The sequence below is a fragment of the Gracilinanus agilis genome, chromosome 2 (genome assembly GCF_016433145.1).
Source record: "Gracilinanus agilis isolate LMUSP501 chromosome 2, AgileGrace, whole genome shotgun sequence".
Lineage (NCBI taxonomy): Eukaryota > Metazoa > Chordata > Mammalia > Didelphimorphia > Didelphidae > Gracilinanus > Gracilinanus agilis.
In genome coordinates, this window is record NC_058131.1 from 313,576,877 (window position 1) to 313,593,090 (window position 16,214).

The 16,214-nt window shown below is 36.1% G+C and overlaps 2 protein-coding genes across 2 annotated transcripts in view; both read left to right on the forward strand.

The window, feature by feature from the left end:
- Positions 1-3,725: 3,725 nt before the first annotated feature.
- LOC123233686 (zinc finger protein 300-like) lies at positions 3,726-10,469 on the forward strand (the record flags this gene model as incomplete). The annotated part of the gene is made up of 4 exons (XM_044659745.1): positions 3,726-4,604; positions 8,274-8,400; positions 8,741-8,836; positions 10,291-10,469. Coding segments are annotated over exons 1-4 (435 nt in total), but the record flags the coding sequence as incomplete, so codon positions are not given.
- A 121-nt stretch (positions 10,470-10,590) lies between these two features.
- The window catches only part of LOC123233687 (zinc finger protein 850-like), a 312,250-nt gene continuing 306,626 nt past the window's right edge, over positions 10,591-16,214 (forward strand). Inside the window, exons 1-2 of the mRNA XM_044659746.1 lie at positions 10,591-10,653; positions 10,782-11,257. Coding sequence (XP_044515681.1) covers positions 10,591-10,653; positions 10,782-11,257 — 539 coding nt within the window. The remainder of the gene's footprint in view (positions 10,654-10,781; positions 11,258-16,214) is intronic.

Sequence of the window (16,214 nt, forward strand, 5' to 3'; positions counted from 1 at the left end):
GGAGCTAAAATTCCATAGAGAAGGCGACAAGTGAACCAACATCAACACTTCCATCAACACCAAAACTTCATGACAGGTTTCACCTGTCAGGGCTGTGAATTCTTTACAAGGGACTGATTAACCCTGGAAGGAAATAGCCCTCACCTGATAGTATACAATTTCTGCTTTGTTAAAGGATAGACTACTCAGTCCATTCCCTATTATTTACGTGCATTTTTTTCCTTGCCACCCAGATAACTCTTTGAAAAGTAAGCTTTCAACAATGATTGCCCCTTTGACCCGCCTCCAAGCGACCAGACCAGCAGCTCCTCAGCCCACAAGCCACAGCTCTCAGAAGTAGAGACACACCAAGACAGCAGCCACCTCAAGATCCATCGCCCTTCCGCCCCGCCCATCACTGCAGGAAAGCACAGCTCCGGGATAGACCTATGGGAAACGAGTCTTCCGAAGAGGGCAAAGGATTAGAGCGCATTCTGAAATTATAGAGCCGAGGATTGTCAACGCGCAGGCGCAACCTCGACGCCCGTTTATTGCGCACGCAGTTCCTCCGCCATCATGGAAAGGAATTGTCGGCTTCAAGGCACGTTTTTTGTGTGAGGCTAGCGTGGACCCAGGGCCCAGAGCCCAGGTATTCCGGGAATTCGGCGCTTTGCCTTAGAGTCTATGCTGCTGGAGCAGCGGGAGCTGGGGGCGGAGGTGGTCAGGGATGGAGATGTGACTGCTGGGAGTTCGGGGTAGGTTGGGGGTAGGGGGGGGTGGTTTGGGGGGCGCTCTCTTCTGCGCATGTGCGGAACTCTGACCTTCGGCTTTGCTTGGTCTCCAGGCGCCCATCCTATTCCTTCCCAAATTGGATATAGTTTGAACCTATGTCTTTGAGCTGCCAAAAGACGGTGGAGCTTTTTTCTCTACAGGACCCCGGGATGGAGGGCGAAGGGGCAGTCGTTTGAACCTCCTGAGGGAGGTCATTTAAACACTGAGGGAGTGAGGCGGGAAAGAAGAACATGAATCGGTCCTTCCGCTCCCGAAGACGTTGTTTTTTTCTCGTATTTATTAGGAGAGATTAGTGTAGGATATGCCCCAAATGTACAAGCAACTGACCTATTTTCCTCGTAGTTACTCCCTCTTAAGGGGAAATGCTTCCTAGTTGCTTTTCTTGATTGGCCCAGTACAACGTCAGACACCCTAGTCTTTAGCAAAATATACTTATTTTGTGAAGTTTTTTTGTAAAGTTTCAGTCCATCATATAAGTGCACTTAATTGATTCAATTGAGAAGTATGAGGTGTTCTTCCGATGGATCTGTGTTTGTCAAAGAACTTGAATTTGTTGACTATCCACAGTGCTCCAGAATGAAATACATCTTGTACCATGTATATAGTAGGACCACTTGCCATCTCTGCAGGACTCTGGAATTAGACTGGAATTGAAGCTTCTGAGCCCCCTCTTGCTGATTCTTCTTGTCTCTACCCACAACACAACCTGGAGAAATTCAGTACTCAGCCTGAGGTACCAAAGGGAGGGTTTTCTGCTGGGTAGAGAGAGAGACCTGAGTATTAGAATTTTAGTCTGGATTCCCAAAGGCCTTGGCTCCATTTGAAAATGGAGAAAGAATCCATCCTATGACAGACCTTTGCCTGAGTGTGGAGACTGAGGAAGGTCTTGCTTATGTTGAATAATTCCTAAATATCCTGCCTGGTTAGAGCAGGAGTTATTGCAACTGAATGGGAATGTCACAAGAGTTCAGAAAACTTGGAATGAGGTAACTGGAGGATCTGACAGATTCTTGAGAAAAAAATTTTCATTACAAAGGAGGACTAGGGACTTTTGGGTCTTAGGGCAGAGGGATGAGTTGTTTTCTTAGGGTAGGAAGGAGGAAAAGGGATGTATGTATAAGGTGAGGTGTATTAATATTGGTCTGGAAATAAACTAATCCAGACTATTTCTTTTCTTTGACCAACTAAAATCCTGTACTCCCCAAGTACACATTATTATTTCCTAATTGGTCTCACTGTCAACCTTCTTTCCCATTTGTAACTTAATTTGCTTCCTGATGGCAGTGCTTTGGGTAAAACATTATTATCTTCCAGAAATAGGCTCAGAGAAGTTTGCTAAAAATCTAAAGTAATGGCAAAACTAGGAGTAGGGTCTTGGAATATCAACTTTAGTTACCTCTTCATTGCAGTAGACCTAACTCATAGTCTGATATAAACTATTAATTTTATTCTCTATAAAGCTGTGCTATCCAAAGACAACATAACCTACATGTAAATTTTGTGACCCAGAAAGGGGGAATGAGAATATTATTATTAAGGAATTTAACCAAAATGCAAAAAATAAGTCAGATACTTCAAATTTCACAATATATTAGGGACAGACAGGAGGTTGTAATGAAAAGTAGTCTAGACATTAGGCAATCTAATTGTGGCATAATAGGAAAAAAGAGAGACTTCGAATCAGATGACTTGAGTTGAAATCTCAACTTTGCCATTTACTACCTTTGATCTTAAGAAAGTTGCTTGTCTCTCTGAGCTTTTTTCTTACTTTTATAATGACAAGATTTATAGTCTCACATATATAATCTTAAAGGGGAATATGACGTGTTCAAATAATTATAATATGAAGTAGTGTTAATTTGGGATGAAGGTAGGATGATTCTATGATAAAAAATTTGTAGAAAGATTAAACGTAAAAGTATGTATATGAGCTTAAAAACAACTTCACAGGTAGCGTTAAACAATTTGGGAATGTGGGCAGCTAGATGAAATTCTTGGAGAAATAGACCTGGATATTTATTGAATTATGAGCACTAAATGAGTCTCTAGTGTGGCATAGCAACCTAAAAACCTACTTCAGTATTGGATTCTATTGAAAAGTATAATGTCTAGAATTTGCAAGAAATTGAAAATACAAGAAAATGCATTTTCTGTCTTGGGTCAGATTATATCTGGATTGTCATGCTTAATTCTAGATACCACATTTTATGAAAGGCATTAAAAAGAGGAGATCAAGATGAAGAGGTGACTAGAGAGTATGCCATTTGAAGAATTATTAATGAAACTCCTTATTAATGATGTTATAGAAATAAATCTCAGTTAGGATTTAGGTTCCTTCTCACTCTACATTCAATTCCATGTGGATTTAGACAGAGTAGCCTAGGAATATTTGAGAAAGGAGCAAGTATTCTCAGCAGGGATCCTGGATAAAATTTTATAGAGAATCAGTCAGTAACCTCTTATTAAATATCTGCTGTGTACTAGGCATGGTAAGGGTAATAATTGAGCTAGTCCTTGGAGTTGGGGGGGAGGGAGGAAGGGTTTTCAGTCATTAGAGATAAGGGAACTACATGGTGAATGAACTGGGTGACTACAGGGAAGAGCTTAATGTCTAATTTGGATGGAATTTAGAATGAGTGACAAAATAAAATGTAATAAGGCTGAGAAGGTAAATTGGAGCCAAGATGATAATCATTTCTATAGCACTATACAGTTTAGAAGGCATTTTCACAATACCTCTTTGAAGTTGTTATTATTGTAACCATTTTATAGAAATAGTTAAGACTCAGAGAAAGGTTCCTTGTCCAGAGACATAACTAACATCTGGTGGGACTGGAATTTGAACTCAGGTGTCTTCTGACAAAATATATAGTACTTTTCAATATTTCTCTTTACTTAGATCCCAGATTAAAGATTTTATCTTTTATCTTTATTCTTATAGGGAGCTACTGAAAGTTATGGAGCAGAATAGCAGTTCAGTTCTCTGCATTAGGTTATTTTGTCAGCTTTGGGAAGAATGGGTAAGAGTAAGGGAGCCACTTGAGTCTGGAACACCAGTTAGTTATCCTAGTAATCCAAGCAAAAGATGATATATGCATCTTTTTTAAAAAAGGTGCATTATTAATGGAAAGGCAGGAGAAATTTAAGAGACATCTTTGAAAAAGAAACAATAAAACTTAGCAAATGGATAGTGAAAGAAAAGAGTCAAAGATCATTCCAAAATTTGAACCTTGGACAACCAGGAAAGTGAGTGCCAATTACAAAAATAGAGACATTAAAGGCAAGGATAATTTTTATGAGACATCTGTCATTTGTATAGCATTGTTAACTGAACTGATAGGGATGAATAAGGTCATCAGAGGATGGAATATATTAGAGACCAGAGGAGAAAGTATAGAATCTTGGGTAAGAAATGGATGACGATCCAGCAAAGGAGAATAAGAAAGCAATTCAACAGAAAAGGAAAAAAAAAAAAGAAACAAGAGAGCAATGACACAAGTCAAGAGTTAAGAGCATCTAGAATTAGGAGATGATTGAGAGATGTCAGATAAAAAATAAACTGAGCAAAGGACTCTGGTAATCTTGAAGAGAAATTTTAGTAGAGGGAGATGGCTCTAGAACTTGCTTTGACTTCTTGTTAGTGAGAAGCATTAGAATTGCCCACAAAGAGTAGGTGAAAATTTCTAGACTGGTAAATTTCGGTAGTATAAAGCAAGTTACTCTTCCATACGTTCCTTATCTCCAATTCTCCCTTTTCAGGATTCTCTCCCTCCCAAAAGGAGAGCATTAAAGACGAAGTAATGACTTCTGTATTTCTGACAACTGAATCTCAGGTGAGTTAGAACTTAATTTCTCTTTTTAAAATGCCACTTTGGCGGGGGGGGGGGGGGGGGGGGGCAGCTGGGTGGCTCAGTGGATTGAGAACCAAGCCTAGAGATGGGAGGTCCTCGGTTCAAATCTGACCTCAGACACTCCCTAGCTGTGTGACCCTGGGCAAGTCACTTAACCTCCATTGCTTGCTTATCCCTTACTACTCTTCTGCCTTGGAACCAATACACAATATTGATTCTAAGACAGAAGGTAAGGATTTTTAAATAAATAAATAAAGTAATAAAATGTCACTTTAGGTCTGAGGGAGTGAAAAATTTCCATTTTATGTACTTAGATTTTTTTTTTTAAAAAGACAAAGACCTATCTCAGGACCTGAGTAGCAAGTGTTTTCTCTCAAGGGACTGAACGTTATTAGTAGGCTTGTGGAAGAAATGAACATGATATCTGTGAAAGGGGTCACATTAGAAAGTAGTGACAAGTTGATTTTGTTGAGATTTCTAAGGACTTTGAATAGCAACTAGTTTAGAATTTATCCTGCAAAAAATGTAAAAGCCATTTGGTGTTTCGAAGAAGGAATAAAGTCAAGTGATATGATTAAATTGTATTTAAGGAAGAAATTGACTGCTTGAGAAGAAACAAAAGACAGTGAAAAATCAAGAATGATTTGAAGATTTCCAAATGGTGTAGTAGTCATCTCAGTGGTAAACATTTGACTGTCAAGATTGAATCCCATGGAATATAAAAATCCCATGGAAATCATAGCAATAAAAATCTACTCTTTTAAATTTGCAATTTATTTCCCCACAACAACTTGATGAGGCATATATTGTGTTACCATTTATCGAGAAGTAGTTATGTGAGTTAGCTTATTAGTGTTGGATCTAGGACTTAAGCCCTTATCTTCCAATTCCAAGAACAGTGTTCCTTTCACCTATCTCTAAATGATACCATGTCCACTGTAAAAGGTTTTCATACTTCAAAATATCTAAATGTTATTCTGCCTTTGGAGTGCTATGAGTGACTGATTCCCATCAGAGTGGTCTGTCCTGTTGTACATGATTATGACATGACCTTACCAAAATTGTCCTGAGAAACCTGAGATGAGAATTTATTGATATTTTTCTGAAAGTTATATATCCCTGACAAGGAAACCAGATTCTAGGGATACTGCTCCCATTAATTGTTAGACAAATAGTTTATTTTACAGTCTAAGACAATAAAACAGACGTGATGATACTTATTTACTTTTATCAGTTACTTTCACACTAAACTGTCAGTGCTTAAAAGGACCCAAGTTTTCAGGGCTTTAATAAAAAACATTCAAAGTTGATTGCATTTTCTCATAGTTGGAAAGAGGGCTCTCAGTAATCAAATCTAAATAGTCCCTAAATAGTTATTTCGTTTATGATATCCCTAGCCTATAATCGTGGACCCTCTACTTGAAGACCTTCTTTGAAGGTGAACCCAATAATTCCTGATGCAGCCTAGTCCACTTGTGGACAGTTTTTTTATTTACATTGATGTTAAATCCACAGATCCCTCTTATTGTTTCTAGTTCTGCCTTTAGTGACAATCAAAGCAAATCTAATCTTTGTTCCTTATGACAATTATTCAGATGAAAAAACAACTGATATTCTTTTCCCCACTTGAAGTTTCTATTTTCTAGTCTGAATATTCCTGGTTCTTTTAACCGAATCTTTTATGACATGGAATTGAAGAAAAAGTATTATTACTAATACTGTATTCTCTGCATTTAGGCATTACTCTACAAAAGTAGTTTGGTATAACTTTTACCTAATGACATGTCTAAAGTGGTATAACTCCTCCATGCTTTGATATGACTGCCCTAAGATTTTGGGTAACATTTACAAGCATTTTAAACAAGAAAAGGTATCTTGAAATACAATCTGGGTGGGGGCAGCTGGGTAGCTCAGTGGATTGAGAGGCCTAGAGATGAGAGATCCTAGATTCAAATCCGGCCTCAGACACTTCCCAGGTGTGTGACCCTGGGCAAGTCACTTGACCCCCATTGCCTACCCTTACCACTCTTCCACCTATGAGCCAATACACAGAAGTTAAGGGTTTTAAGTAAATGAATGAATGAATGTAGAAAGAAGGAAGGGAGGGAGGGAGGGATTAATAAGAAATACAATCTGGGTTAATATTCCAGAATTGACATTCCCTTTCCAGTACTGGCTGTGCCTTCTTTACTCATTCCCTCATCACATTGGTTAAAGCAGGAGAGTTGGAATAATCTTTGCTCCTCATTGCCACTTCTAGATTTTTTCCCCTCCATTATTGAGATTCATGCAAATCATATCCACCACTCAATCAAAATCCTGGTAACTTTTGTCAAAAAACCTCAAGGTCACTTCCTACCTTCTTCAATGAGTTCTGTACCTGGTTGACAATTTTTTTCTCCTCCCCAATTCCTGCCCTTGTACTCATGAACTTCAACATATTTACTGGCTTTCCCCAAAACATCCTAACCACTCAGTTTCTCATCCTACTCATGCCTTGTGACATACTCCTGCACCCCACTTAAATCACACACACACACACACACATACACACACACACACACACACACACACACACACACACACACACACACACACAAAGATGGTCATAACCTTAGTCTTATTCTCACAAATACACCACCTGAAAATTCAAGAATTGTAAAATCCCATATTGGACTATAATTTCCACTTCTCCCTCTTTTTCCCCTTAGTAACCAAAAGCTATTCTTCAGCCAAACTATGACCTTCAATCCCTTGATCCTTCTGTTCTCTCCCAGGCTATCAGCTTTGCATTTACCATTCTCAAGTGTTTTCAGTTTATTTTCATTTTCAGAGTCCTTTGCAAAGAACTTTGTAATGACTCTTTAGTCATATACTTAAGGATTCTGTCCCTAAAAATTTATTTTAAAACATTGTAAACCTGCTCATCAAATATCAGAGTATAGAGAAGAATAGAGCAGATAACATTTGATCATATCATTTAGAACTAGAAAGAGATTTTTCTCTAGTCTTTTCATTTTAAACATAAAGAAACTGAAGCCCAGAGAGGTAAAGTCAGTTAAATTCTCATCAAAAGTTTCACAGCTTCTTAGCTGTGAATTTTCTAAATCTCACCTAGTACTAAGTAGGGTGTTCAAGCTTTTGTTGATTCAATTAAAAAGTAGACAAAGGAGAGTTAATCCAGTCTTCACAATCTAGTGAGGTACTAAGTAGGGGTACTTAAGTTATTGTTAACCAAAGTGTTAACTCAAAATAGACAGAATAAAGGATTCCCTTTTATACTGTGAAGGTTTATAATCCATCAACCAGCTTTAGTCTCTTTCATGAAATACTTTCATGTGCATTTATTTAGAATTCTTAAATCACTTACCTATAGTCTTTTAAAAATTATAATATGTTTTTAAATTTTCTTCATTCATAAAACTGTTTCTTAAAGGTAGGAACAACATATCTTGCTTTTTTTTTCCATGTGTCACAGCACAGACTTGTATGGTACTACATACTCAATGATAAATGAATACTTTATTTGGAAAATTCAGAATTTTAAACATGATCAAAACTACTTCTTATGAATCCAACTTCCTCCAGTGTTTGGGGAGTGGAGGGGAGGGTAAGTGGTCTCAGAATGATGCCTATATTTGACCATTTCAGGAATCAGTGACATTCAAGGATGTGGCTGTGGACTTCACCTGGGAGGAATGGGAGCAACTAGACATTGGTCAAAGAGTCCTCTACAGGGATGTGATGTTGGAAAACTATAGGAATATAATCTCTTTAGGTAAGGAAAGGACCGTGTTTTTTTATGTGATTTATCATGTCCCTTTTCTCAATTTATAAAAAGTAATGGGGCCTTTTGAAGTGTTTTAGTTGAACCTGAATCTTAGGAATCTGAAATACCTTACACCTTGAAGTCTCAAAGACAGGTTATTTCTAATATCCATTCTCATTTGAAAAATGTTATATGTACAGTTAGAAATGGGGAGCTTTATGGAGTCCATGATGCTGCAATTTTTTTCATCCTTCAGAGGTCCTGAAGTCTAATCAGTGGGATTTCATCCTGGGATAGTTCTATGTCCTGTGACAAAATATCCAAGTTCTCTATCTTTTCCTGTGAGTAGGGACTCAGGTTTCCAAACCAGAACTGATCTTCCTGTTGGAACAAGGAAAAGAGCCCTGGATGGTGAAGAGAGAAATCTCAAAAAACACCTGCCCAGGTAAGTGAGTGATAATCAGGTAGAAAAAGAATCAATAACCTTCATAATCGGGTAGTACTGTCTTGTATATGTTAGTTGGGTAACTCAGAACTCCTGTGTTCTGTAAAGATTGAAGCCATTTGATAGGTATTTTCGTAGACTTTCTTAGAATTGAAAGAGATCTTAGATGTTATCTAGTTCTGCTTGCCAGACATGCAGGAATTCCTCTAATATTTAGGACATCATTATTCAACCATTGTTTGAATATCTCCATTTTTAAAGTACTTTGCTCATTTGTGAGGTAACATATCCTGATCCTCTTTTTCTCCTTTGGAGTAAAGCAGAACAAAACTAAATCCCCTTTCCAAAAAACTCCTTTCAAATGTTTGATGACCTCTTAAATCTTTCTCTTAAATGTTTTCCCTTTTGTTTTCCACTGCATCTCTCCAAGTTTCAGGGGATCCATTCCTTCTAAATCTGAATTTTTCTCTGTATTCATGGTTTCATTCCTTACTGTTTTCCCAAGGATCTTGATCTTCTGATTATTCCCTTTCATCTTCAGTTTCTTCTTATTTATTGGTTCCTACGAGTTTATTTTATTCCTTTTGCTGCCAAACTCTGCTCCCTAAAGGTTATGTGAATGTCTCATTTCATATTCATGTAATCCTTACGGTCTGATTTGTAATTAATTCAACCTCTTCTAGCCATGTGCCATGGTTAGCTTACTTTAATCTGTTAGAACCTTAGTTTCCTCATATGTAAAAAGAAAAATATGGCAGGAAAGGGTAATTTTACTGACTCAGTCAATCAAATTAAGCATCTGTTATGTAAAAGACCTTGTACTAAATGTTGGTGATACACATTTTTTTTTAAGTCAGCTTCTGCCTTATAGTCTAATGGAGTCCTAAATAATGTAGCCAGGTGAGAAATGAGGAAGTGCTCTGATCTGAGCTCACTTCTTCAATTGAGCTTGTGGAAATTCATTGTTCTGCCCTCTATTCTATCTTACAGCATTGTAAGGAAAGTGCTTTAGAGTACTGTACACAATATATTTGTGCATTGCTAAAAATATAAAATCATGTAATCTTAGGGTTGGATGTTTTGTTTTCTCAGTGGTTGTTTTGTCCAAAACCTTCCTTAAGCATGAGTCTTATAATATCGTTAATAAATGCTCTTTCAACGTAAAGATCTCAGTGATAAGTGACTTTATTCAGAGATGACCCATTCTATTTTTATGCTGCTCTATTTTTAGGAGTTATTTGTTTAGGTCGAGCAAATATGGGTAATTGCCATCAAGGTTAGATTCTGGTATTCTAAATTAGGAGAAACTTGAAAATAGGATGACCAGCCAATAGCTAGCAGAGAATATAAGAGAAATTTGAGGCCAATGATATTAACTCACGTGGGAAGAAGGATCCTGAATGTAATTAGAATTTGAAAATGCTTTAATCTATATTCAATCCTTATTCTTACAGGAGAAAGACATAATAAATGTGATACATGTGGGAAGATTTTCAAATATGATTCACGCCTAATTAAACATCAGAAAATTTGTGCAGAGAAGAAATACTCTGAATTGAATGACTATAACAAATCATTTTTACAGCAAACCCCTCTTACTCAAAATCAGAAAATTTATACTGGAGAGAAACCCCATAAATGTAATGAATGTGGGAAAGCCTTTAACAGAACTGCACATCTTAAGTTACATCAGAGAATTCACACTGGAGAGAAACCCTTTCAATGTAATGAATGTGGGAAAACCTTCAACCAGAATGCACACCTTACTCAGCATCAGAAAGTGCATGTTAGAGGTGATCCTTATACATGTAGCGAATGTAAGAAAACTTTCCGTCATCCTTCATCCCTTGTTCAACATCAGAGAATTCATACCGGAGAGAGACCTTATACATGTTATGAATGTGGACTAACTTTCAGACTATATGTATATCTCACTCTACATCAGAGAATCCATACTGGAGAAAAACCCTATAAATGTAATGATTGTGGGAGAACATTCAGATTGCGTTCAATCCTTAATCAACATCAGAAAATTCATACTGGAGAAAAGCCCCATAAATGTAATGAATGTGGAAAAGCCTTTAGTCGAATTTCATTCCTTACTGGACATCAGAGAATTCATACTGGAGAGAATCCTTATGTCTGCAAAGACTGTGGAAAGGCCTTCAAACAGAGATCATCTCTTAACCAGCATCGGAGAATCCATACTGGAGAGAGACCATACAAATGTAATATTTGTGGGAGAGCCTTCATTGGCCGGACACAATTTAAGCAGCATTACAGAAGGCATACTGGAGAACGACCCTATAAATGTAATGAATGTGGGAAAGCCTTTAGTGGGACTCCTTTTCTCAGAAGACATGAGAAACTTCATACTGGAGAGAGACCTTATAAGTGTGATAAATGTGAAAAGACTTATAGGTTGAGAGAAGATCTTTTGCAACATCAGAGAATTCATTCTAAAGTGAAACCCTATAAATGTATTGAGTGTGGGAAAGCCTTTGCTTATAGGACATGCCTTACTCGACATGAAAGAATACATAATAGAGAAAAACCCTTTGAATCTGGGAAAGCTTCCAATCAGATTACATACCTTGCCCAACATCAGAGAAATACTAGAAAGAAATCCTATGAATGTACTGAATGTAGGAAAACTTTCACTTACAGTGCAGCCTACATCAGACATCAGAAACTTCACAGTGGAGAACAGCCATGTTAACAAAGGGAAAACTGCTTTTAATTCCTTCCATTATTTAGATATCCAAGAGTCAAGATGCCATGATTTGTCTTTAACTGAAATTTCATCTGGAATTGAAAGACAAAAGTTCTTTTTTCCACTGTATTTTTCTCTCCTTAGGCATTTTGGCTGCTACCCAGAAGCTGCCATGTTGAGTACATCTGAATGGGAAATGTGCTATTCTACAGAGGGAAATGATAAACATTTACCCTAGGCATTACAATGAAAATTTTATTAAAACAACTAACCCTCATTCTTTAAAGGAAACAGTGTAACTTAATAACCTTTTAAAACAATGGAAATGAAAAAAATAACATTTTCATGCTTATGACAAGCCATGTTAATTGAAAAAAAAACTAAACTATAAGCCACATTTTTTTGTTCACATTTACATAGCTATATTTGGAGGATGCATTCCTGACAGAAGAATTAGCACTAAACTTTTCATGGAATTGGCAGACTTTATTAATGAATTACATGTGCAAAATCTTTACAAACCAAACTAAATTAAATCCCAAAAAAGCACTAACAAATTGTAAAGAAAATTGTGAATTTGGAGAGAATTACTTGAAAATTGGGTCAAATTATCCCTCTCTTTAAGGTGAAAGAAAAACTTGAATTTTATGTGATAATTTTTTATAAGCTCTTTTATTTGAGGAAGGGACAGTATTTTTTAAGCCAAGTTATTACATAAGATTTGAGTAGATCAGTAAAGTCTGCTAGCAATTAGGAGATGTGCTTTGTTGATTGAGAATGAACTGCAAATTGTAAGCCAATGAATGAGCTTGAGCCACTCTGCTCATGTTGGTAAAACCCAAATTAACTGGTAGCTTTCTTGAATGATAGACTTCATTCTTTTCTATAAACTATGAAGGAAGTGTTTTCTTTAGGTGTGATTTCTGGGCCTAAAGAGAATTGTGGACTAGGCTAGACATAGAAACCTTTAAACTTTATATACTATCTAGTACTTAGCTAGTTTAGTGTGGGACTAAGTAGTTCTCTTTCATACTTATAATATTCTTGCATATTGTCTTTCTGAATATATACCTGTTCTCAGTAAACATGAAACACTTATTGAAAAGATGGTGGCATGAAAGGGCTGAGATATATGCTATCTTTTCAATATCCTCAGGAATTTAGCTTGATTAATTAGTTTTAGTAGTGGAAATAGATGTGACAAAACAAAATAGATTAATTTCCTTTGGATGATATTAGTAGAAAAAAATTTTAATGGCAGGATAAATTGAACTTGAGTTTTAACAATAAGTAGTCACAGTAAGAAAATAAGCATGTAAGTCATAGTAGACTGACTACTTGGTGATGGATTATCTGGCTATGGCAACTCATGAAACAAAAATGCAAAATGACCCAAATCCTATTTGACATTCTTTTATTTCTATAGTGATAATGGAAGAGTATTTTAAAAGGGAAAAGAGGATACCAAAATTTACAAATTTTAAACCAATAACATTTAATTTGGCCATTGGCACTCTAAATGTAAGGGCCTTCTATGAGGATAATGAATGGACAAGCTATAGGAGGAATTAAATTCTATTGTTGACATTCTCAATATAAACCCATTTTCAGTGAAATAAAAGAAGGACTTTTAAGTTTTAATGGGAAAGGCAGTTAAAGAAATTAAGGCAGAGTTGGTTTTTACTTTGTTCCCAAAGGCAACAAGATGTCTCCTAGGATATTTTGTCATTTCACATAGTAATGTTCATGGCAAGTGCCAAAAGGCTACCATGAAAATAATTGCAGTTTATGCACCAGTTTCTATTATAGGGGATAAAGAGAGAAGATACATATTTATAAATATACATTAAATCCTCTAAATCTAAAACTTCATAATTGTTTTTTTGTGCCATGGATCCTTTTGGCTATCAGCCAAACCATGTTTATGCCTCAGAATCATAAACAGATATGTACATATACGTATTTAACTTAATGGACCCCAGTTAAGAATCCCTGGCTCTAAATTAAATCAAAATATATGACACATTCAATACAATTGTGGTAATAGGTTAGGGTGACAAAAAAATCTTGGCACAGAAAGTCCAGCAATAAGGAGGAAAAGTCAGAGGCGTTGCCCTGAAGTCTTACATCTATATGTTATGAATGTTTTGAGAAAAAATCTGAAAGTATCTGACATAATGAGCACCAAATAACATTTCTTTAAAAAATAGAATTGAATATATTTTGCCAGGAAATTATTCAATGTGAGTCATTTATAAATTAGCTGTCTAGATTCAAGATTGTTGAATTATTAGAGCAAAGATCAAAATTAATACAAAACTAGAGGAAAGAAAAATAGAAAAAAATGTAATACTATAAAACCTGCTCAATTTATACACATTATGTCTAAAAAATGGGGAGGAGGAATTTAGTGTAAATATTTAATGCAAATCAGATGTCATAATACAGACCGTTTTTGTGAGAAACAACTAACTTGTCAAGCAAAGATATGTGGTAGCCAGGGTAACATTGACTTATAATACCAACTCACTTTTCTATAGAGAAATCTAGTGTTAGATTGTGAGTAGCATCAATTCAAAATATGTCACGGATAAAGTTTAAAGAATGTGTGACAAAAGACACAACTAAACAAAGAAATCCAATGGGTATTTGAGGATACAACTGAAAGAGGACCACAAATAGACATTGGGACAGATTGGCATAGATGTAATTACAGGGTGAATAAAAATTGGAGGAGGGGTAAGGTAATATAATTGTCTACCTAAAGAATCCTAGTTATTCAGCTAAAAATGATTGGAACAACTTCAGCAAAGTAGTAAGCTGTAAAGCTAACCCATGACTCCAACCTTTTTTTGTAAATTACCATGGAAATATATCCAAGAAAAAACTAGTCAAAATAAATACAGATTGTGTAAGCTATTTGGGAATGCACCTATTAAGACAGGTACAATATGAATGAACTACAAAGCATTACAGAAATAAAAAATATTTGGAAGATTGTTCATGTTTGGACTGTCAATTTTTAAATTATAACATTACCAGTTAGATAATATTTAATGCTATTATTGTTTTACCAAACCAAGGATTATGTTATAGACTTAGGGGGAAATAAAGTAATATTTGGGAGGAACACAAGGTCAAGAATTCTGAGGGAAATAGGAAGGAAGAGATCTTGTGGTACAAAATCTGAAACTATGCTACAAAGTTATCAGAATTATATATTACTCATTTAAAAATAAAAGAGTTGATCAGTGGAGCATAATAGGTACACAGTTATACAGATACAAATTGATATAGTGTCACAAGTGTTCAGTAATCCAAAGACTCTTAACTACTGGAATAAGGCATTACCATTTGACAAAAATTGCTGAGAAAATTCAGTCTAGTAGAAATTAGATTTAGACTTAACAGTTCACCACATACCAAGAGAAGTTCCAAATGAACTATAGATATAAATATATTATCCAAATAGATATAAAAGTTTACATCATAAATTTGAGAAAAAAGAAGAAAATGCCTTTATGGACAAGGAAAACTAGAATCAGAAAGTAGAAAGATTAATAATTAAATTAAGCTTCTGCACAAAATCTTGCAGTTAAAAATAGAAGAGAAACTACCCTCAGGGAAGGCAAAGAAATAATAGCAAGATTCTTTTGATAAACAGAATAAGAGCCCATTTTTTAAAAAATGGTGATTGGATATGATTGATTTTCAAAGGAAGAAATCCAAGTTAATTCCACATGAAAAAGTGTTCCAAAACACTCATAAAAAGGGAAATGAAAATTGAACCATCTCTAAGATTTTACATCACATTCATCAGATTAGCAAGCATGACAGAAATTAAAAAGCAGCACGGGGGGAGTGGTGAGAATGGAACCAGGATGGTAAAGTGAGCTTTTTTTTTTTTTCCCAAGCTTTCCCCACCCACCCCTCTAAAAATCACAAAATCATGTCAAATTGAATTCTGAGCAAAATAACAAAAAGTCATTGTGAGTTATTTTTTTCAGATCAGGGCTATTAAGATGACAGAAAGCCAGTTTGCAGACATCGAGATTGGGCTTATCTAAAGCATAGCAAGACAGAAGGCTAGGGTGATAGTAGTGATGGCAGTGGCAGCACCAAAAGCCCATAATGTCCATGGATGGTAAGGACACTGAACACTTGGTCAAAAAGAGATCCCAGGGAAACCTGCTAGCACTGGGCACAGGATGATATATTTGGCATCTCTATTGTCTAGTACCCTGTCCTAGATTATATTTCAAGGGTGGAGGGAAAGGAACATTTGCAGTCATAAGGGGGCAGGGACTCTATTAAGAACCAGAGTGCAGGTCAGAAGAACAGTGACCAAACTAACACCTAAATCTTACCACTTTGGAAACATTGAAAACTTAAAGGCCCCCAGACTTAGCTGTGAAAATAATGGGACAATAGAGCCAGAAGCCATTTCTCACAAAAGAAAGAGCCCACACTCAAACATAAGTCTGAAGTCATGAAATTGGCTGGAAAATGAGCAAAAATAAGAGAGGAACTTGACCATAAAAAGTACTGGTGACAGGAAAACACAAGACAAACACAGAAAAAAATGACATGAAATCATCTACAAGTAAAGCCTCACAGAAAAATTGTAGATTGGATACAAAATTGAACAGGAATTCCTAGATAAGC